The 24957-nt window shown below is 43.0% G+C and overlaps 1 protein-coding gene across 1 annotated transcript in view; it reads left to right on the forward strand.

Annotated features, from left to right (window-relative positions):
* TCTN1 (tectonic family member 1) overlaps window positions 1-24957 on the forward strand; it is a gene marked incomplete in the record, with an annotated part of 107022 nt that overhangs the window by 68260 nt on the left and 13805 nt on the right. Inside the window, 5 exon segments of the mRNA XM_077462004.1 lie at window positions 6344-6463; window positions 11532-11613; window positions 20195-20336; window positions 20451-20634; window positions 22678-22803. Coding sequence (XP_077318130.1) covers window positions 6344-6463; window positions 11532-11613; window positions 20195-20336; window positions 20451-20634; window positions 22678-22803 — 654 coding nt within the window.

The following is a 24957-nucleotide window of genomic DNA, read 5'->3' on the forward strand; positions in this document are numbered from 1 at the left end:
TTTTTGACATGTTGGTATAGAACGCTATCCAAACTACAGTATCTCACAAAAGTGAGTACACCCCTCACATTTTTGTAAATATTTTATTATGTCTTTTCATGTGACAACACTGAAGAAATTACAGTTCGCTACAATGTAACGTAGTGAGTGTACAGCTTGTATAACAGTGCAAATTTGCTGTCTCAAAATAACACAACACACAGCCATTCATGTCTAAACCGCTGGCAACAAAAGTGAGTACAATCCTAAATGAAAATGTCTAAATTAGGCCAAATTAGCCATTTTCCTTCCCCTGTGTCATGTGATTTGTTAGTGTTACCAGGTCTCAGGTGTGAATGGGGAGCAGGTGTGTTAAATTTGGTATTATCAATGTCACACTCTCACTGGTCACTGGAAGCTCAACATGGCATCTCATGGCAAAGAACTTTCTGGGGATCTGAAAAAAAGAATGGTTACTCTACATAAAGATGGCCTAGGCTATAAGAAGATTGCCAAGACCCTGAAACTGAGCTGCAGCATGGTGGCCAAGACCATACAGCGGTTTAACAGGACAAGTTCCACTTAAAGCAGGCCTCGCCATGGTCGACCAAAGAAGTTGAGTGCATGTGCTCAGCTTCCATATCCAGAGGTTGTCTTTGGGAAATAGATGTATGAATGCTGCCAGCATTGCTGCAGAGGTTGAAGGGGTGGGGGGGTCAGGCTATCAGTGCTCAGACCATGCACCGCACACTGCATCAAATTGGTCTGCATGGCTGTTGTCACAGAAGGAAGCCTCTTCTAAAGATGATGCACGAGATCATGTAAACCGTTTTCTGAAGACAAGCAGACTAAGGACATGGATTGCTGGAACCATGTCCTGTGGTCTGATGAGACCAAGATAAACGTATTTGATTCAGATAGTGTCAAGCATGTGTGGCAACAACCAGGTGAGGAGTACAAAGACAAGTGTGTCTTGCCTACAGTCAAGCATGGTGATGGGAGTGTCATGGTCTGGGGCTGCATGAGTGCTGCCAGCACTGGGGAGCTACAGTTCAAGGGAACCATGAATACCAATGTGTACTGTGGCATACTGAAGCAGAGCCTGATTCGGAGATTGGGCCACAGGGCAGTAGTCCAACATAATGACCCCAACCACACCTCCTTGATGACCACTGCCTTGCTAAAGAAGCTGAGGGTAAAGGCGATTGACTGGCCAAGCATGTCTCCAGACCTAAACGCCATTCAGCATCTGTGGGGCATCCTTAAACAGAAGGTGGAGGAGCGCATCATGGAGGAGTGGAAAAGGACTCCAGTGGCAACCTGTAAAGCTTTGGTGAACTCCATGCCAAAGTGGTTTAAGGCAGTGCTGGAAAATAATGGTGGCCACACAAAATATTGACACTGGGCCCAATTTGGATATTTTCACTTGGGTGAGGGCATACCCACTTTTGTTGCCAGCGGTTTAGACATTAATGGCTGTGTGAGTTATTTTGAGGGGACAGCAAATTTACACTATTATACAAGCTGTACACTCTCTACTTTACATTGTAGCAAAGTGCAATTTCTTCAGTGTTGTCGCATGAAAAGATATAATATTTACAAAAATATGAAGGTTGTACTCCTTTTTTTATTTATTTTTTTTTGTTTGTGAGATGCTGTACTTCAGCTATACGCCAGGTCTCCCAACTAAGCTGGCACTGCTGTGAGCAGAGGGTGCACGCCTTAAAATCTTGCAGAAGTCGTGGAATACAATATATAATGCTACTGAAACCTTGATAGGTGTGTCTCTTGTAATCAAAACATCGGCCCACCTAATTCACTATACATCTTTATCATTAAAGAATTACAAAAATCCCCTTCTCAAACATCTTCTGACTGCAGCTGTGGCATGTATACCAGCAATATGGGAAAAAAAAACAGAACTGCTAGGACACAGTGGTACACCAGAATTAACGGGATTAGCTTTGAGAAATCAAGAAGATAAATACTTCTGTATATGGATACCCTTCATCCTTTTTAAGGATGATGCAACCCTGACTCAACCAGAAAATCTTAACCATACGGTCTCATAACTCCTGCACACCAACACCTTCATGGCAGATGAGTTGCATTGGAGACAAAGGCAAGACCCCTCTGCCCCCTCCCCCATTTTTTTTTTTTTTTTTCTCCAATGTGCCCCTCACGTGACTATCCCATATATTTTATTTTACTTCTTCCTCTATCTCCCCCTCTTCCCATCATCACAATCTGTTCCCCTACCCTCCCGAAAGTAAAACAAAGAGAACAGTTGTGAAATAAGTCATAGATTTTCCTTACCTACCCAAATGGAGTTATAGCACTGTGCCTATGTATGTCTACAGACATTTGACCTGACAGTTTGCTGAATCACTACGGACCTTTTATACTCGGATTGTAAATCAGTAGACTTTTATATGTGCTTATGTGTTGGTATCTTTAAGCTTGGCAGATTATCAAACAGTTGTAAATCCTTCTGTTTTCTTTTTAAATGGAGGATTAAAATAAAAAATAAAAAGCTATAGGCTGTTCTTTTCAGCTAATCTGCAATTGTAGGATATATATATATATATATATATATATATATATATATATATATATATATATATATATATATAAAAAAATATATTATATATATATATATATATATATATATATATATATTTTTTTTTTTTATTATATATATTTATTTAACTTGATATATTTGTGGATGGTTAACGACTGTTAATTTCCATCAGATGTAAATATGCCTATTGATTTACCTAGTTCTCTCAGAGAGTCGGTTTTCAGATTTCCCAGTAGTACTATGCTTCTTCCTCCTCCCACAAGATAAGCTGTTGCACTTTTGCAGCTTGCATCCTCAATGTTTTAATCTTCTACATTATGAGGTGTCCTTAATGGCTGTTACAGCATTGTTGGATTTTTAATGGCCATGGCAGTATTGGGGAACATAAAATTCTGGTAAGGATATCCTTTACTTTTGAGATACCTTGATAAAATTAAGTAAACAACAATTCACCAGTGCTAAAATGTGCTAACAAGTGATAATAAGCTTGTTGCTGTTATTCGTCACAACAGTCAATATGTGTTTGTGACAGCAGTCAATTAGTGTGAAAAAAGAGGTAAATATACCGCAGCACAAACAAACCCAAATGCTAAAACCTATACACAGTGCTGGTACACAACAAAGAAAATAAGTGAGCAATAATAAATGCAAATATTAATTAAAAATGACCAAGCATGTGGCCAATGAAAGTTCAATAGTGCAAATAAACAAGACGTTCTAGTTTCAGATATTCTTCACAAGTGCTTCCGTTGCAAAAAAAGCCAAAGTGCTGTAGTATACACACAGGTGATCTGTGTTTCACAGCCTCCCTAAGTGGTTTGACTCACCAGATGAGATGGACCCCTTAGGCAGTACTTTGATAACGCCCTGTGGGAGGGGCAAAACGTGTCAGTAATTGACTCTGGCACCCCAGTGGCATTGTGTCCGATGAGCGGTGGAATGCAGGCAAGATTGTGAGAGAACTCCGCTGCTTCCTGTAACAAACGGACCACTCTTGATGTTTTATCCTTTGTTTTACTATGGGACTTTGTAAGCACGTGTTTTACTGAATAAATCAAGACTTACTGCACTATGTAGACTCTTTGCCTTTTTTTTGTTCGAGTTTAACATCACAGGAGGAACTACACCTTGGATTTCTCTTCTCATCGCCCTGCTCCACCAGTGGGCGGTGGAACACGGATCACCAGTGTTGTGGATACTAGAGCACTTTTGCTTTTTTTTTTTTTTTAAGCCACAGTATCACCTGTGAAGAATATTTGTAATTAGAACTTTTTGTTTATTTGCACCGTTGAACTTTCACTAGCTACATGCTTGGTCATTTTTACATTAAGTGCTCATGCACACGGACGTTTTAAAAAACTGGCTGCAAAGCTAGCTCCGATGCCTGGAAAAATCGTTGTTAAAAACATGATTTTTACCGCGTTTTGCATTGGCGTTTTTGCGCGTTTTTGCGCGTTTTTTAGCGTTAAGTAGCGTTTAAGAAACACATCTCTTGGCTATAGCACTCAGAAAACAAAGAGAATATGTTGCGCGTTTATGCGCGTTTATGCGCGTTTTTGCGCGTTTATGTGTGTTTTTGCGCGTTTTCCCGCGATTCGCGTTTTTACAGCTCTAGCTCCACGCCACGGAACGCACTGGTCCTGGGTTTTTTTTACAGCTTAAAAACGCCTATGCCATTTGCAGCTCAAAAACGCCTAGGTGGTCATGAAGCCATAGACTAACATGGACAGGCCTTTTTAAGCTGCAAAAAAAGCTCAAAAAAGTGGCTGTAAAAACGTCCGTGTGCATGAGGCCTAATAATTGCATTTATTATTGCTCACTTATTTTCATTGTTGTGTACTAGCACTGTGTATAGGTTTTAGCATTTGGGTTTGTTTGTGCTGTGGTATATTTACCTATTTTTTTCACAAGAAACTTTGATAGCTTGTTGTAACGGACTTCCTTCCTCAACGGGACTATGTCTGCCGTAAATGCTTCCTCTGTCCAGTACTACATGATCCAAGACCCTTTAGCCCCCCCCCCCCCCGGATTCAGGGCAGGGCAAACTGTCCAATAACAATAGACACAGGTCAGGTGTATTCAAACTACTCATCAGTAAACAGTCTTATCAGCAGGGAAGGGCTGCTGGAGTTGTGAGAAGACTGCAACTTATGTAGGCGGATTCGTTCATCTCTGTGCATCATCTGAGGTCACTAAACTTGGTATTTGTGAGGGTTTACAACAATTTTAATGTTTATTTTCAGTGACCATAACCAATGGCCATAATGCAGTATATTCCTGGTTGAGGTATTTCTTGAAAAGACTGCTTTATTGGCACAAGCTGGAACTGATGATCATAAGAAATAAACATATTAGACACAATGCAGGGTTTTTTGTTTTTTTTTGTCACAGCTGTGTGAGTGCTTGAGATATACACAGCACATTTTTTTTTTTTTTTTTTCAGCTTTTTAAAATCCTGTGTCATCCATGTTCGACAGTACATGCATTTAAATGCCTTAAAGCAGAATTTAACTATACCTGAGCACCACAAGCTGAAAATGCATTTAATTCATCTTTAATTTTCAAAGCAGTCACCCATCCATCCATATTTCTATGCATTTGTTGGTAAATCAATTTGAACGCCCCCCCCCCCCCCCCCCCCTCCAGGATTTTTAGCCGTGGCCATCTTGTATATGGACAGATGATTCAATTCATGTAGCATTTACTTCCTGGACTATATCTGCCTTTAGTTTAGATATGCATTCAGGAGGGCTTGCTTAGCTGAGAAAGTCCCTAATTCAGATGAATGGGGAAAAAATGCCTATGAAGACTCCTGGGATATATGACCTAATTTTGCCTTGGGCCAGAAACCAGGAAGCAACTATAAAGGAATTTAAAAAATAAAAAATGAAAACAAGCAAATATAATATACCTTCCTATCTATTTGCTAATGTTAGCAGCAAAAGGATTAAAATTGTTAATGCTGACTAAGAGAATTTAATTCCACATAAACCATATTGAAGTTATTTAGATGTTAGAGCATGCAATAATAACTTAAAGGGGTTGTAAAGGTAAACATTTTTTCACCTTAATGCATTCTATGCATTAAGGTGAAAAAACATCTGACCGTGCCGGCTCCCCCCCCTGTTTTACTTACCTAACCCCTCGAAAGTCCCGTGCTCGCCCCCGACGTCCTCTTTGCCGCTCAGCCTGGCCGCTGATTGGCTAGAGGGGATGGATTGAAAGCAGCGCAGCCATTGGCTCGTGCTGCTGTCAATCACATCCAATGACGCGGCACGCAGAAGCGGGGCCAAGTGATACAGCGAGCGGCTATAGCCACCGGCTTTCTCGGGAGCGCGCCCGCAAGTGCTTCTCACCATGAGAGGGAGCTCGAATGAACGTGAGAAGTACTTGCGGGAGGAAGCTGAGACAGCCGAGAGACCCCAGAAGACCAGGTTCGGGGCCACTCTGTGCAAAACGAACTGCACAGTGGAGCTAAGTATAACATGTTTGTTATTTAAAAAAAATTAAAAAATTTACTTTACAAACCCTTTTAATGTGCCATTCTGCATCTTTAATGGAGTAGTAAATTGTATTTGTATGTTTAAATTTAATAAAATTTACATTTGTATGCATATTTCTTTTTCAACAACCTAAACATAGTTCTGTTATGATCAGACCCACAACTATAATACATAGTCAATTCAGATTCTTACTCCGTAGTAGTAGTAGTAGTAGTTGAAGTAGTTTTGAAATGTGTTATCTGATTTTCATTTTGATCTGATCATGTAAACTCCTCTATAGGGAAGTTACTCCATAATTTACACAGCTAAGGGGGAGATAACAAGTGTTCTGGCGTCTTTCACCCTTGGAACAATCAACAGGAACCCTTTTCAGCAATCCTTCCAGATCAGTTTCAAAGAGGTATGAAATTTGGCAATACATACAGCCCTTACTTTCCAGAAAGGCTTTTTTTGCTTTGCTCACCATGTACTACGTAATAAAAGTTTATTTAGGATTTGGATATAGAAGGGAATGGTTGAAACCCTTGTTGGGTTTTCATTGCTGTGTCCCACTGTGGAGATTAATCTTTTCTATTTGTCCTGGTTACCCTGGGTGTCAGCTGGACTGAAAGTGAAGGGAAATATACATTGAGGCCGGGTTCACACTAGTACGACAAACGCTCCGGCTATTGAAAATCAATGTTTCTCCTTAACTGGTCCAACACAAGTCGGCCTGACTTTGAAAATGCTCCCTGCATTACTTTTGTCCGACTTAGATCCTCCTTCAGCCCATTGAATATCACTGAAGTTCCATCAAAGTCGGATAGCTGTCTTGACTGATCCGACTTTGGCATGCGACTTGTGCTCTAATGATCTTGAAGGGGAACTCCATGCCAAAAAAAAAAAAAAAAAAAAACACACCGTGTGTTCCCCCTCCAAGAGCATTCCAGGCCCTTTGGTCTGGTATGGATTTTAAGGGAGACCCCCCATGCTGAAAAAAACAGCATAACCCAAACAGCACACCCAAAAAATCCATACCAGACCCTTATCCAAGCACACAGCCTGGCAGGTCAGGCTTCCATTCCTCCTGAATGATACCAGGCCACATGCCCTCAACATGGGGGACTAGGTGCTTTTGGGGCAGGGGCCCCAAAGCACCTTGTCCCCACGTTGATGAGGACAAGGGCCTCTTCCCGACAACCCTGGCTGTTGGTTGTCAGGGATCTGCGGGCGGGGTCTTATCGGAATCTGGAAGCCCCCTTCAACCACGGGGGTCCCCAGATCCTGACCCCCTTTCTATGTGAATGAGTATGGGGTACATCGTACCCCTACCCATTCACCTAAAAAAAATAAAATAAAAAAAACGCATTACACATGTTTTTAAAGTAATTTATTACGTAGATCTGGGTCTCTTCCGATCTGTTCTCCCCTCTCTGGCTCTTCTGTGTCCAATGCTGACGCCGTCTGCCTCTGTTGGTTCTTCTCCCCTCTGCTTCTTCTCCTCTCTCTCCGGTTCTTCTCCCTCTGTCCGCTGTCTTCTGCCATGTCTCCTCCGCTATCTTCTCGCTCTTTTGCCTGCTCTTCTCTCTCTGTTCTTCCGATGTTGACTTGACACTCTCTCCTACTCTAATACCGGGTGCGTGGTGTGCCACTACCTATATTGGCCACTGGAGGCACGCCTCTTATGATGTCACCACCCATCATGCCCTGAGCGGTGATGTCATTAAGGGCGGTGCCTCCGGGTGACATCACATGGTGACCCTGTCCCATCCTATTATAAGTAGTGGCACCCGGCATTAGAGTGGGAGAGAGTGAGTCAACATCAGAGGAAGAACAGAGGGAGAAGACCGCGGCGAAGACTGGGCAAAAGAGCGAGAAGATAGCGGAGGAGACCTGGCAGAAGATGGGGAGAAGAACCGGAGAGAGAAGCAGAAGATGTCAGCGGAGAACACAGAAGAGCTGGAGAGGGGAGAACATATCAGAAGAGACAACGGAGCTGCCTTAATAAATGAATTTAAAGACCTGTGTAATGTGTTTTATTTTTGACACTTTTTTTTTTTTTTTTTACCCCATACTTATTCACATAGGGTGGGGGGCCGGGCTATTAGCCCCCTGCCTGTAGATCCCAACAACCAATGGCCAGGGTTGTCGGGAAGAGGCCCTTGTCCTCATCAGCATGGGGACAAGGTGCTTTGGGGTGGGGTGGGGCGGTGCTGGGCCCTGCCGGGCTGTGTGCTCAGACAAGGTTCTGGTATGGATTTTGGGGGGAACCCCACGCTTTTTTTTTTTTTTTTTCGGCGTGAGGGTTCCCCCTGAAAATCCATACCCAGCCCGAAGGGCTTGGTATGCTTTTGGAGGGGGAACCCATGCCGTTTTTTTTTTTTTTTTTTTTTTTTTTAAACCTTTTGTGTGGAGTTCCCCCTGAAGATTCATACCAGACAAAGTACCTGGTATTGTCAAGGATCAAAGTGGGATCCTTGTTGTTTGATGTCAGATGCATGTCGAACTTTAAGTCGCAGGGCAAAGTTGGATCCAAAGTGGTACGACTGTGGTGTCATACCAGTGTGAAACCTGGCCTTAGACTACATTCACATAGGCAGGGACTGGCAAGAATCTGTGGGTTCTTGCCAGTGGGTCTAAAAGCTTCATGCACACAGTGTGTGCAAGAAAAGCTCAGATTTGTACTCCCTGCAAACGAATGGCCAAGGCCACCGCTTTTCACACGTAACCTCTCATCTACGCAGTCCAGGGATGAAGTTTCTTCAAAGTTTCTGGCCTCATACAAACTGTCCTCAGCTATGCAGCCAGTTTTTGGTTGTAGTACAGAGAGAAGCAATGTCCAGAGAAGTCCTTTAGCCAACTCTGAACAGAATATTGGCCCATGTTAATGTAACCTTGTACAGTTGTCTCCAGAGGCGCATAATATTTATTCCGTAGAGCGTATTCTGTAGCAGATTTGTCTGCAGTCTGAACTGAGGTTGTTCAGGTGACTGGTGGCACAATTATATTCACTTTTAGGTATTTTGAACAGAAGTAGAACATTCATATTTTGAATGTCACATTTCCACAGCTTCTTATTACAAAAAGAAAAAAATCATACTGCTCATTTAGGCTTGAGTTTTTTTTTATTTATTTTTTATGACATTCACAAGTACATGTGTTTTAACATGCAGAGGTGTTTACCTTTTTAAGATTCTTTAAAAAGCATCTATGCTTTTCTCATCTGGGGGTTCACTTTAATTTAGCTCTCCCTGGCAGCATACACTGTCACAGATCAGCTTTGCAGCTGATCTGGTACTTGTGGTTCCACAGATCAACAGCAAGGCTCCTCTGTCACTTGTAGTTACGCGAACATGCAAAGCTTTTTTTTGTCTCGTGTACTTGTTTTACTCCCATGCGACATAGCACTGGACTGGTGTCTCTGCATTTCACCTGCTGATTAATTTAGCTTGCTTTAAGGCTAGATTACAATCTTATTCTCTATTTAAATTGTGCTCAGATCATCTTTCAGTGCTATAGCAGCATGTTGTGTGCCTAGCTGTAGGTACCTGGTTCAATGGTTCCAGTTCCTTTGTTCCAAGCATTCCTGTGATCCCAGTGCTTCCAGTGTTCCCTGCACCTTGGAGCCTCCAGTGACTGCTATTTTTTCACACCTGTGTTCCCAGAACCCTAGTTCTGCAAGAGACCCTAACTCCAGTGTTCCTGTGTTTTTAGCATCTCATCCCATTGAACTCTGTACATTCCTCGTACTAACTCCACTGGTTCCAGTAGCCCCTTCAGTCTGTAAAATTAGTGACCCCTGTGTCCTCAAGTGCCTTTAATGCCAGTGTCCCTAAATTCCACTCTTCGGTTATGGACTTTATCCTTGTATTTGACCATGCTTGTCCACTGCCTGCCCTAAACTTTGGCATGTCCTTGTTTACTTGGTTCGGCTTCTTTCCCTGGTCAGCTTCCATCTAAACAGGTGTCTCTGAGGTCCACAACCTGGCAGCTGTGCCTCGCCCCTTTTTAAGATTCACACCTCCTCCAATATAGCCCAAAGGATCCAAAATCCCCCTAGCTCTTAATGGTTACCTTTTTTCGGTCCCTTGTTGTTCTGTTCTGCATGCAAGAGCAAAGGGAATTCTTGTGTACACTACAGTTTGCCAGAGTCACAGCTTTCGCAGGGCTATACATGGCCCTACATGGCTAAAGCACGGGTTTGCATTGAAGCTGAACTTCCGGCAGATGTTAAAACGCCATTCAATGCATTTGTGCATGCTTTCAAAATGAATAACTTGGCCTGTCTTGATATTGATCTCCTAACGAGCAGAATTTGTGCTATGAGAGGAAGGGGATGCAATAGAAGCTTGTAAAGCTCTGCTGCATGCGCTTTTTTTTTTTTTGTTTTTGTTTTTACAGGGAACATGCTAACAGGATGGCAGAGCAGAGTTTATGCTTCGTCAGTGTATTGCTGCTCCTTCTTTTGTCCATCTGGAAGGCTGCAGGTAGGGAGGGGAGACCACTGTATTCCTTAAAGCGAAACTTCATCCATAAGTCCCCCCCTGCCCCCGCCCCCCTTCTCCATATTTGCAATGGCATTTTTAAGAGGGGGGGGGGGGGTGGGTACCTAGTTTTGACAGGTACCCACTCCCATTTCCGCTCGGGAAAGCCCAGGCAGTCTTTTGGAACATGTCACAAGTCCTAGAAGACTGCAGGACCATTCACAAAGCGCAATTCTTGCATGCACAGTGGGCAGCAAGCCAAAAGCGGCTTAACCAGTTGCCCACAGATAGGATGCCGGAGCTGGGAACTCAAAGATTAGTGAAGAACTAGGCCAGGTGAGGATGGTACTGGATGCCTGGACAGGGAGGTATCCTTTTATTAAAAGTCAATAGCTACAGTATTTTTCTTTCCAGAGCGAACAACCGCTTTACCTCTTACAGAGAAAGGGGTGTCCACTTTCTGCCTCCACGACTGGCTACATGTAGAAGTTGCCTTCTTGGCTGCCAAAAGATTTTATTTTAACTGTGCATTAAGCGGTTTGCTTAAAATGTTTTAGAAGAAATGGCTGTATAACACTGGAATGGCAGTTTTGATTGAACGTACCTCCTCCATTGGCTCATTTTACTTTGTTGTACATTATTTGTTAATCTGTGCTACTGTCTTGGACACTATACAACTGAACATTGGTGCAGGAGCTGTAAAAGTAGTAGTTACAGTACACATGCTTATCCAGAGCCTATTATCCCATGTAAGATAATGTGATTAATTGAAGGAATCAACGTTTATGCAGGTTTCATGTGTGAAATCATTAACTTATCCTAGTTACTGTTGCTGATTGCTCACCACAGCCAGCGCAGATTGTGCTTCTCATGTAAATACCATTTTGTGAGTTGAAAAGGAATACCAAATAGTAATGCTGAATAGTCAACAGTGAGTGTTTTGTTGATAGAAGCACTATCTCAATATATATCTAACCGCAGCTGTAACCTTCTGTTCCATTATAGGAAGGAACAACACCAGCCGCTCTCAGTGGAAACCCAGGCTATGTATTGGGAATGCCTCTTGTTGCTGGCTTTAAGTTGCCACAATATCCTTTTTTTATACTTCATTAAATCTTAAGATATTTAGACATACCGGTACCATGAATGCTTAGCAAGGTAGATAACAACAGTATTGCATTACACATTACAATATTGTCTGTTATGTTGGCAATAAAGGTACTTTCCTGTAAAAGTCTTCTATAGGGCACACAGCCCACCTGTACAAGCTTCCAGTTTTTCATCCATGCATAACCTTTGTTTTCTCAGTGGCTTTAACCACTTTCAGACTGGACCATTTTGCTGGCTTAAGACCAGACCATTTTTTGTGATTCGGCACTGCGACGCTTTAACTGACGATTGCGCCGCGCGACGTGGCTCCCAAACAAAATTGATGTCCTTTTTTCCTACAAATAGAGCTTTCTTTTGGTGGTATTTGATCACCCCTGCGGTTTTTATTTTTTGCGCTATAAACAAAAATAGAGCGCCAATTTTGGAAAAAACGCATTATTTTTTACTTTTTGTTATAATAAATATCCCCCAAAAATATATAAAAAAACATATATTTTTTCCCTCAGTTTAGGCCGATACGTATTCTTCTACATATTTTTGGTAAAAAGATCACAATAAGCGATTATTGATTGGTTTGCGCAAAAGTTATAGCGTTTACAAAATAGGGATAGTTTTATGGCATTTTTATTAATAATTTTTTATTATTATTTTTTTTACTAGTAATGGCAGCGATCAGCGATTTTTTATTGTGACTGCGACATTGTGGCGGACACATCGGATATTTTTTACACATTTTTGACACATTTTTGGGACCACTGTCATTTATACAGTAATCACTGCTATATAAATGCAGTGATTCCTGTGTAAATGACACTGGCAGTGAAGGGGTTAACCAGTGGGTGGCAGTGTAGGGGTTAAGTGTTCCTAGGGCTGTGTTACTAACTGTGGGGGGCTTTCATTTAGTGAACACTGATCTCTGCTCCAATCACATGGAGCAGAGATCAGTGTCACTAGTTGTTAGGCAGAATGGAGAAATGCTGTTTACACGGCATTTCCTCCATTCAGCCGTCCCGTGAGACGATCGCAGGTATGCCCGCGGTGATCGAGTCCGCGGGACCCGCTACCGGACTCACGGGGGTCCCAACCGGTGCGCGAGCGATGGCAGGGTGGCATTGAAGATTGGACGTACCTGTACGCCAATATGCCTGCCGTGCCATTCTGCCGACGTACATCAGCATGCGCTGGTCAGGAGCGGTTAATTGTGCTGCCTCTCCTATGCCAGGGGCATCTGCCTCTAGACAGTCTCGATGGCCTCAACCATCAGGTTCAAGGGAAAGTCCCCAAGGGCAGCACCAGGGTCAGAAGAGATCTTGGGGCAGAAAGCCCACAAAGCAGAATGCTAAAGTCTTCTCATGAAGGGGCACCCCTGCTCATTCGGGTGGGAGGAAAGGTCCTGTAATTCTCAAGATCTGGCAGGAACAATGTCAAGACAAATGGATTTCTGCAGTTTTTTTTCTCTAGGTTACGACTAGAGTTCCGAGAGTTTCCGTCTCCTCATTTTTTCTAAGGGAAAATGTTCCCAAGGATCCAGAGAAAAAGAAGTCTCTCTTTCTGGCCTCTGGATCATCTATTATCCCAGTCGGTGATATCAGAGGTTCCCTTAGTGGAACAGGGCACAGGGTTTGGCTCAAACCTTTTATGGTTCTAGAACCAAACGGAGCGGTAAGACCCATTCTAGATCTCGAAGATCTGAATTGGCACTTAAACATCCGATCCTTTCATAATCGATCGGTTGTGTCCATCCTGCAAGGAGGGGAGTTTTTTGGCTTTAATCGATATCAAAAATGCATATCTCCATGTGCCAAATTTTCCCGCTCACCATAAATTTCTGCGTTTGGAAATCTAAAATTATTTCAGTTGTGGCCCTGCCATTCGGTTTAGCCACAGCACCACGGGTATTCTGAAAGTTTCTGGCACCTCCTTTAGCCAGATTAAGGGCTCAAGGCATAACAGTCCTAGTCTATTTAGAAGATCTACTTTTAGTAGATCATTCAGTCTTGGCTCTAAACTGGAGTCTGATCACAGCTGTAACTACCTGAAATCTCTGGGTTCGATACTCAACCAGGAAGATCCTCCTTAAAACCATCAAGATGACAGTACTTGGGGCTGGTTATAGATACCATACAGAAGAAGGTATTTTTACCCCAGACAAGATTCAGTTCCAGTGTAGGACTAATTCAACTTATCAAAACAAAGAAAAATCCTTCTCTGCATGAGATAGTTAGGGGAAATGGTGGCCTCCTTCGAGGCCGTCCCTTACGTGCCGTTTCTTACTCAAAAACTGCTTCAAAACACCATCCTGTCGGTCTGGAATAAAGAGATTCAGGATGTTTGTTTCCAATACGCTTGGCTCCCGACGTAAGTCAGAGCCTAAATTGGTGGTTATCCAGCAAAAGGAAAAATCTTTTTTATCTGTATCCTGGAAGGTATTAACAGATGCCAGCCTTTTAGGCTTTGGAGCAGCCCTGGAGGAAGATTCTGTCCAGGGGAGATGGTCCAGGTTAGAGGACCTTGCCTATCAACTTTTTGGAAGATTCAGGCAGTATGTCTGGCCCTAGAATCTGGGACGGACAGACTACGGGACTGTCCTGTCAGGATTCAGTCTGACAAGGGCACGGCGGTGGCTTACATAAATCACCGGGGGGGCACGAGAGGTCGTGCAGCCCAAAAAGAGGTGAATAATATTCTACCTTCGATCTACTTTGATTAATGCCAGGAAGCTGGCTTTCAGAATCATTTTACTATAGAGTCTGGAAGGCATATGTTTCTTGGGGTGGATCCAGGGGTTGGCACCCCAGGAAGTATGTCATAGGCAGGATCCCCGATTTCCTGCATATGGGATCTGAAATGAAGCTGGCCTTGTCAGTGTTTTTTTTCAATAGCCTCTTGGTGCGTAGCTTATTCAGGGGGTAACACAGATTAATCCCCCTATCAAGGCACCTCTAAAATTCCTGGGATTTAAAATTGGTCTTATCGGATTTGCTAAATCAGCTGGTTGCCATTTCTTCTGCTAGAATAATATCGGAAATAGCGGCTCTTACCTGTAAAGAGCCATATTTCATCATGCATAAGGATGAGGTGGTTTTATGTCCTCATCCTGAATTCTTACCAAAAGTGGTAACCGGATTTTTCATGTAAACCAAGATATTATTCTGCCTTCTTTTATCCAACGCCTCAATCTAGGAAAGAAAAGGCACTACGTTTCCTTGATGTAGTAAATGCGATCAGTCTATTTTAAGTCGACCGCTCAGGTTCGCAAAATTAAGATTTTGTTTGTACTGCCAGAAGGTCCAAAGATGTGGACAAGCAGCGCTAGGATCCACTATTTCCTAATGGATTTGTCAAGTGATTGTTCAAGCTTCAGCTTAAGACCCCTTTCACACCAGGGCGTTTTGCAGGCGCTATAGCGTTAGAAAGAAGCTGCACCATTGTGTGTAGTGTGAAAGCCCAGAGGGCTTTCACACTACAGCGGTGCGCTGGCAGGACGTCAGAAAAAAGTCCTGCCAGCAGCTTCTTTGGAGCGGTGAAGGAGCGGTGTGTTTACCGCTCCTCCACCGCTGCTCCCCATTGAAATCAATGGGGCAGCGCTGTAATGCCGCCGGCAAAACGCCGCTATTGCGGCATATGGCCGGCGGTTTTAACCCTTTCGCGGCCGCTAGCGGGGGGTAAAAGCGCCCCGCTAGCGGCTGAAATGCGCCGCAAATCCGGCGGTAAAACGCCGCTAAAAATAGCGGCGTTTTACCGCCGACGCTATCAGCGGTGTGGTGTGAAAGGGGTCTAAAGAAGAAAATTCTTCTTTCCTTCTTATGTTCGAGCACTCTCACCCTGGGCGATTAGTGCCTCTTGGGTGGTGCATCGTCAGGCCTTTATGGCTCAGATCTGTAAGGCCGCGACTTGGTCTTCGGTTCATATGTTTATCAGATTTTATCAAATAAATATTAAGGTCATGAGGATATTGCCTTTTGGCACAGTATACTGCAGGATGCAGTATGAGTCCTCTGGCCTTCTGTTTTTTGTTGTCTCCCTCCCTTCAGTTGCCATTGCTATTGGACATCCTACATAGTAACTACTATGGCTCTGTGTCCTCTGATGTAAGAAAAGAAAACCGGATTTTTAAAATGGCTTACCTGTAAAATCCTTGTACATCAGGGGACACAGAGGTCATTCCCTTTTTGGTATACACTTGTATTGCTTGGCTACAAAACTGAGGGCTCCCAGTAGTGGGAGGGGTTATATAGGGAGTACACTTCTTGCCTTAGGGCATGTCAGTGTCCATCACCTATCAGTGGCCCTATAACCCACATAGTAACTACTATGGCTCTGTGTCCCCTGATGTACATCAAAGAAAAGGATTTTACAGGTAAGCTGTTTTAAAAATCCTGTTTTTTCTTTCCAGGAATGTCCCCCACGGCCTCCTTCAGGCTAGAGGCCATAGGGCAGTCTGCCGCACCACCTCCCGCCGCCGCCATTACGGCAGCTATCCATCCACCGGCCCTCCTCTCTCCTCCGCCCCAGCCTCTTCTCCATGTGTGATCCGATCAGGATCAGAACCCTTGGCTCGTGTGGGAAAAGCAGTCTTTTTTTTGAAAGACAGGGGGTGGCAGGGGTGGTTGGAGGAGGGGGGCAGAGCATTAGTGCGACGTCGGTGTGGTTTAACTCCCACAAGGCGGTCTATACAAGGCAATAAAGTGCACTCTTTTGCAGGTGCACACAGCTCAAGGAGGGACATGGATGGCATGTGAGTGTGCACGACACGGACATTCCCAGGCAATATTTACTTAGCATCAGACTGAGCCTTGATAGCAGCGGCAGTTGCTGGACTATTTTGCTCAGTAGTGAGTGCATTTCTGGTAATACCTCTGCATTTTGTGCTTGGCACTATGGGCAGAAGGGGAGGTACAAATACTTTGAGAAATAGGGGCTCAAAGGGATCTTCCTCAGGCTCTGAAGGGCCTAGGGAGGCTGGTCAGAGTGAGCCGTCGGGTACAGGGGCTACAACTGATTCTGGCATTTCAGCCCCTGTATACATTACTCAGGTTTTTTCCTCTTCCATAAGTGGAAAGATTAATGGCTTTAATCTTATTTTCCCAAAGTGGAAGAAAACTCATTAGGTCCCCTTCTACCACCCAGGACCATCAAACAGAGGAACTCTTGGAAAGGGGAGACAAATCCCCCTCAGAGGACAGGGATGAGACTGATGACTCCTCTTCTGAGAAATCAAGTGGGGAAGGACCCTCTTCAGCTTCACAGACTGAGAAATTGCTGGTGCAATCTCTTACTGAAATGGTCTGCTCCACATTTAAGTTACTCGTAACTGAGTCGGTTGCAAAACCCACATCTTGTTTGGGTTCACTGAAGCCTCCTCAAGCTGCACATGCCTTTCCTGTTCACTTGCTGGAAAAGCTTATTTATTCTGTGTGGGATCACCCAGATAAACAACCTGCAGTGGTGGCAATTGGGATATGTCAATTCTTGAGAGACTGCTTGAAGCAGGTACTCAAGGTTTTCCCTGAACAGCAGGCCCGGGAGTTAGCCAACCTGCCAGCGGCTTTGTATTTTGCAGTTGATGCAATCAGAGATTCTATCCTTCAGATCTCTCGCCTTATGCTTGGGTTGGTGAATATGCGTAGAATCTTATGGTTGAAAAATTGTTCAGCCAAAACGTCATGCAAAAAGCTCTGTACCGATGGGAGGGGTCTGCACCGAGGTGGGGGGGTCTGTACTAAAGGGGTGTCTGTACTGAGGGAGGGGGGTCTGTATTGAGGGAGGGGGATCTATACTGCGGGAGAAGGGTCTGTAGTTAGTGGAGGGGGGTCTGTACTAAGGGGGACTATAGTCTGTGGGGGGGGGGGACACCATTTTTTTTTCGGACCGGGTGACACCAACCCTAGTGACGCCACTGAGAGCATAGTGAGCATGTGTCGCCTCAGGAAATGGGCTGGTCACACTCGTATATATTCTAAAGTATGAGACCTCTACTCGCAACATAAACAGTTTTGTAAATATCCCTTTGGGTGTGCAGGGCTGCCAACAGTTTGCAAAATTTGATTTGCTCATGGGAACTAGTGCCCATCTCCCATGAACAAATATTTATTTACTGGGTATGCACAGTTTGGTTGTTGGACAATTCCTGTACAGCTGAGCATGGGAGATGCAACATGCATGTGATGTCATGATGTTAGGTGGGCGCTAAGTTTTATTTTCCCGCCACTATTCACTGTCATGTTGTGAAGGACGGTGGAACCCTATGATGCTGCTCTGTCTCCTCCAGTTCTCTCCATACCACACTGTCTGCTCTGCTGCCAATCAGGAGCAGTCTGACTCTGGGACCAGGGAGACATCCCATCTGGGCTTAGCAGAGCTACAGAGCACTAACTGGGGCTAGGAGCATGTGCAAACTGACAGCCAGGGCTGGACTAATAGCTGCTGCTGTGAACAACTTTCAGCCATCACCTAGCTTTGTATGCAGGCTGTTTACAGTTGTAATGGAGATGGGGCTATTCAGTGTGTGAACATGTATTGATGCAGCTGAAGGCACTTCCCTCAACATCCAGGGCTTGTGTTAGTGTATATAAAATGTACATGACGCATTGGAAATCTTGTAAAATATATGCAATTATATTTCTATACATTGGGACAGCTGTGGATGAGTTCCTGCACTACAAACCAGGGTGATTTTGACTAATGGCTCTCAACATGTCCTTTCACAGTACTGGTATGATTCTGTATACCCAGTTATGACTTAAATTCAGTTTACACACACACACACACACACACACACACACCTACCTAATCCCATAATGCCTGTAGCCCTTTTAAGTGGGCTTTAATGCCCAGGAGGTGGCATGGCTTCTGTATCATGACCACTGTGATTGGCTTTCACAGTGGTCACGTGACATGGAGCTTGTGCTGCTGGCACATAAGGAGCCTTGACTGAGAGCTGTCAGTAATTTCTCAGTCAGTGTTTTGTGAGTATGCCCTTCGCAAACAACCTCATGGCACCATGTACGCACATGTGCAACAGCAGGGCATTATAGAACAATTTTTTTTGCTCCTGCATGTGTGTTATGCGGTCAGCAAGTGATTAACCTACAGATCATTGTAGCCAACACAGGACTATTGACACCCATGTGACTGTGCATATTGGTCTAGCTGTGTATAATTCCTATTTCTTTCCTTTTTTTTTTTTTTTTTCCCCTCTCACTGGCACTACCAACACTGGAATTATTATCTTCCACCACTGTTGGTCCCATATTTTGTTGCAACAGCCAAGGAAGATGCCTGTGATCAGTAATGACACCAGCCATTGGATGGTTTGACCATTTGGTTAAGAGCACAACCAATGTGGCCGTTAACATTCTTGACATTCCTGGAAAGTAGCTGTTTTTTGAAACTGTTAAATCAATGGAATTACTTCCGCTTTAATATCCCCAATTCGGCACAGCAGGCACCGAGTGCTCCAGTAGTTTTATACGGATTCCAAATCTCAAGCTCACTAACTTGAGTTTTGTTGCAGGCATTGTTTAATCACTAAATTATGGTGATTAAATTATGCTGTACCCCCCCCCCCCCCCAAAAAAAAAAAAAAAAAAAGTATACTAAACTTTGGTTTTAATGTGTGTCTTTATTTAAATCTTTGGAGACATGATTTTTTTCCATATGCTCCTTATTTGTACTGTAATAGCACAAGAAAATGCTGTAATGTGGTCTGGTGTTTAAGATTATTATAATAATTTTTGTAAGTTAGAAAGTGTTCCCTTCACATGTCCGAATTTTTCCAAGCCAGGTCATGTTATAATGGATGGTCAATATGCTTTCTGTACACATACACACCTGTACTGTTTTGTCTTTAGTAAACAATAGGTACAAGCCCTGGAATGCCTTAACCAACGATGAAATGAGGTTGGAGGTTTTACTGGAAAAGGAAGAAATGAATCACAAAGGACAAAGTTCACTAGGTTGAAATGACTGTCCATGTACTGGCTATGGGAAGTCCTTAGTGGTGTCATGTGGGGACACAATAATAAGTCATGACATCAGAATACACATTTTCAAATATACAGTTATGGGCAACAATAGACAAGCATAAGGAGGTCTATTATCCGGTTCCCTAGGACCTCATGAGACCACCTAAAACTTTTTTATTGTTTATTCCTGATGACCATATTTCAACATGATTATCCAGCTGGGCAGGACATAAACATTCTTTGGGGAGCACAGTAGTTTTGGAGTTTGCACTGTGGTCTTGCAGAGCCGAGCTCTGAAATTAGTTTAAAAGATACTGCTGGTATGTCCTACGTACGTTTTGTGGGGCATTATCTCTATGATCCAGGAACCTACTGGCAGCTATTATTGTGGGAGAGATGATTGGTTTTAAATTTCTAACATGGCAGGGACTAAGGTGAGTGGTTGTATGTATTCTGAAAAATATCTTTTGCACTATATAAATGGAGGGGGGGAGATAGATAAAAAAAAAAAAAAATATATATATATTATAGTGTGCGCTATATACATTCAATTTAGATGCTAATCTTATTTTTCCTTAATGCGCCTCTTTAAATCTGGCATTGTTCAAAGCACCAACAGATTTGGACAACTAACTCTGCTCAAGAGCTCTATAGACCAGAGCTGTCTAACAGAAGAAGGGAATCGGGCAGCTGTGTTGTTTGGGTATAACATGATGTCTGGCTGCAAACTCCAGTAAATTTATTTTTTCCTTCTTTTTTTTTTTTTTTTTTTTTTTTGCTCAATGTCGCAATTTGTTTTATTCAATTCCCTTTGTTTCATTTTTATTTCTCTTTGTATATTTTACAGTTTAAATGGTTTCAATTATACCATAGCTGCATTTTGCCAGCTTGCAGGAGATATCATTTTGAATGCACTTAAAGGACAGCAGTTTCCAGAGTATGTGGCCCAGTTTGGAAATTCCCAACTGGAGAATGTTTTAGATTGGGTGGCAATAAATACGGTCAACCTTGGACAGCAAGCCAGTACCCAGGTATCCTCTTTGTTTGTTAAAAGTATGCAATTACAACCCACCAAAGTCTGTCTTGTCTGTGATCGTTTTTTTCCCTACCATTTAAATCCATTCAGCAGCAGATTCCTTATTGTTGTGTGGTAGAATGAGCATGTTCCTTTTTAAAGTGGTTATAAACCCTTACATTTACCCAGTGACGTGACAAGCCTCGGGTGATACAGAGAGATTAAACAAATCCTCCTGCATAAATTGTACCTGTTTCTCTGCAGTATTCTCTTCTATACATCTGTTCAAAGTGCTGAATTTTAAAGATTTTCTCTGCTTTCAGAAAGCAGGGGGTTGGGAGCTGAAGGTTCACTCTGCAGAGCTCAGTGAGAGCTAATTGGAGGGAAGGGACATACTTTACCTCCCTGCCCACAGGAACAGAGCTGAGGCTGTAAATCACAGGCTGTGTGCTGGAGCTCCCTCTCGTCACCATTTTACCTCTTGGTGTCAGGAAAACGTAGCAGAAGTACTCATGCAGATATACGTGGAACGAGGCAGCAGACAAAAATGACACTTAGTGTCCTGGATTGAGACAAGCACACACTATAGAAAGATATGTTTTTATCAGATGTTTACATTAACTGTATTTTATTTATTTTATATATTTCAGGTACTTATATAGCGCCGTCAATTTACGCAGCGCTTTTACATATGCATTCACATCAGTCCTTCCCTCATACACATACTAGGGACAATTTAGACAAGATCCAATTAACCTACAAGCATGTCTTTGGATTGTGGGAGGAAACCGGTGTACCCGGAGGAAACCCACGCAGGCACAGGGAGAACATGCAAACTCCAGGCAGGTAGTGTCGTGGTTGGGATTTGAACCAGTGACCCTTTTTACTGCTAGTTGAGAGTGCTAACCACTACACCACTGTGCCACCACTGTATGTAAAGCTTAGCAAAAAAAAATTTCTCTTATTTTCTTCCTTCCATTCATATACAATTGAAATAATTGTTATCTGAATGATAAGTGCAGAAAACTTTCTATTGATTTTACATAAAATCTTGGGTTGATAACTTCCTATACTCTCTGCTAGTGCTGACTGTAATCCATTTGCATTGTTCCTAGCTGTCTCTGAAATACTTTCCACCCACGCTATAGCCGAAAGACGGCTACAGCAAGGGCTTCTAGTACCAAGAGGGTGTCAATAGATGTCCTCCCATGATCGCACCGCTCGTGTGTTTAGTGCTGCATTGCATGGGTGGTGCGCTCTGTGAACGTTGAGTCCTTCAGGATCAGCTGATCACGGAGGTAAACAAGCCGGTCATCAACTTTATTCTCTTTGCGCTGACCGCAATAACTGTCTTCTGTTACAGGCACATTGGTCCCAAACAGTGCCCATCAGTGCTGCTAATCGGTGCCCACTAGTGCCACCTATCAGTGCCTCATTATCTGTGTCTCTTATCAGTACCTATTAGTGTCCATCAGTGCAGCCTCATCAGCGCACATTAGTGAAGGAGAAAAATTACCTGTTTGAAAAATGTGGGTTTTCTTTTTCAAAATTTTTTGACTTTTTTGTTTCTTTAGCCAAAAAAAAAAAAAAAAAACTAGAGGGGATTAAATACCACCAAAAAAGCTTTTTGTGTGGAAGAAATTATACAAATTTTGTTTGGGTAGAGTGTTACATGACTGCGGAATTGTCATTCAAAGTACAACCGCAATGAAAGCTGAAAATTGGCCTGGGCATAGAAGTGTAAGTGCTCAGTAAGCAAGTGGTTAAAAGTACATCCTTTTATATAGAAGACAAAAATTGATAAATAGCGGTTCTGCAAGTATTTTACAACAGTTAAGTATTTTACCAGGTTCTTTCTTAGGGCAGGAATTCGCAGCTTACAGATTGCAAACAAAACGGCTTCTTGGTTAGTTCTGCTTGACTGAAGTTTGTGAAAAGAAAACAGTTTTATAAAGTTGTCATGACAGGATGTCATGTCACGGATTGCTTCTTTGTTATGCATGTTTCATTTTTATTGCCAAATTTCCGACTCATTGATTGCTTCCTCTTTTTCTCAAAGGCGAGTATGTGTAAAATCCCAGTTTCTTTGGCGTTGGAAGTCAGATGGACAAAATTTGGTTCTTTAGTTAACTCTCAAGCACAGATTGTTAATGTGACCGAAACAATCTCCTACGCACTTATTCCTGTAAGTGTTGTTTTTTTTATTTTTTATATCGATTTAATTTGGTATACATATTTCTATGTGGAATATCCCTAAAGATTTCATAAAGGGTTATACTGTCAGACGTATGGCACATGGTAGGATTACAAAATGCAGCCATGATGCATTGTGCAATCTTTACACCAAATGTATACCAGTATTCTCAATCAGCAAATAGCTTTTATCCAACAGACCCCCACTTCTTTAGATAAGCAAAGTACTGATTAGGGATGAGCTTCGAGTTCGAGTCGAACTCATGTTCGACTCGAACATTGCCTGTTCGCCTGTTCAGCGTGTACAAGTCTATGGGAGAAATCTAAAGTGCTAATTTTAAAGGCTAATATGCAAGTTACTGTCCTAAAAAGTGTTTGGGGACCTGGGTCCTGCCCCAGGGGACATGGATCAATGCAAAAAAAAGTTTTAAAAACGGCCGTTTTTTTTCAGGAACAGTGATTTTAATAATGATTAAAGTGAAGCAATAAAATTGTAATATTCCTTTAAATTTCGTACCTGGGGGGTGGCTACAGTGTGCCTGTGAGCTGATGAGGAAAGCCATGGGGTTCCCCAGTGACGTATGGGTGACCCCGCCCCCCTCTGATGTAACACAGGTTTCCATTACATCAGAGGGGGCGGGGTCACCCATATGTCATTAGGGAATCCCTGGCTCCCCTTACCAGCGTCAGAGGGGGCAGGGTCAGGTGACGGGTGGCCCGCCCTCCTAATATAAGAAACATCGGCGCTGGGATCCCCGCAGTGTCTCTGCAGTGGAGACAGAAGACAGATGCATGTATGGACAGCGCTGGACTGAGAGATCCCCCGTCGCTGGATCAGATCAGCCATCGCTGGACCCCGGAGAGATGATCATCCATCACTGGATAGCAAGAGTGGATTAGCACCGCTGGAATCTTTTTTTTTTTTTTTTTTTATCTTTTAAAAAAAAAAAATATTTTTAATAAAGGAATTTTTCAAAAGTGTGTTCGTCTTATTTAACCATTTTTACACTTTCTTTGTGAAATGGTAGGGGTACTTTTGTACCCCCTTACCATTTCAAATGGGGGGGGGCTGGGATCTGGGGGTCCCCTTGTTAAAGGGGGCTTCCAGATTCTGATAAGCCCCACGCCCGCAGACCCCCACAACCACTGCTCAGGGTTGTGGGGATGAGGCCCTTCTCCACATCAACATGGGGACATGGTGCTTTGAGGGGTCACAGACCCCCAAAGCATCCTCTCAATGCTGAGGGCATGTGGCCTGGTACGGTTCAGGAGGGGGGGCGCTCTCTCGTCCCCCCTCTTTTCCTGCGGCCTGCCAGGTTGCGTGCTCGGATAAAGGGTCTGGTATGGATTTTTAGGGGGACCCCCCACGTCAAAATTTTTTTTTTTTAAATTTGATGCGGGGTTCCCCTTAATATCCATACCAGACCTGAAGGGTCTGATATGGATATTTAGGGGGACCCCATGTCAATTTTTTTTTTTTTTAAATTTAACACGGGGTTCCCCTTAATATCCATACCAGACCTGAAGGGCCTGGTAATTGAATTTAGGGGAACCCCCACGCTTTTTTTTTTTTTTTTAATCAATGAATGAATTGTCGGCTAATACAGAGAACACTCATTAAGTGTTCTCTGTATTATGGGAGCCGACAATGGAAAGTGATTTTAAAATACTTTTTTTCCTTGCAAAATGACACTTTGTGCAGGGACAGTTCTAAGCACGGGAAACATGCGCCCCTTCACAGGAATACTATAGACACCCCCAGGTACAAAATTTAAAGGAATATTACACTTTTATTGTTTCACTTTAATCATTATTAAAATTACTGCTCCTGAAAAAACAGACGTTTTTTTTGCATTGATCCATGTCCCCTGGGGCAGGACCCAGGTCCCCAAACACTTTTTAGGACAGTAACTTGCATATTAGCCTTTAAAATTAGCACTTTAGATTGTGAACGTTCGAGTCCCATATACTTTAATAGGGTTCTAAAGTTCACACAAAGTTTAGGTCTGTTCGCACGTTCTGGTGCGAACCGAACAGGGGGGTGTTTGGCTCATCCTTAGTACTGATACTTTACTGATATAGTGACTTTAAGTGATGTTAAAGCTTCCTATATTTTTAATAAAATAAACATGTCAATGGTTTTGTA

This window comes from Lithobates pipiens, unplaced genomic scaffold (genome assembly GCF_037356315.1).
Source record: "Lithobates pipiens isolate NorthernLeopardFrog02 unplaced genomic scaffold, aLitPip1_a1.2 Scaffold_3, whole genome shotgun sequence".
NCBI lineage: Eukaryota > Metazoa > Chordata > Amphibia > Anura > Ranidae > Lithobates > Lithobates pipiens.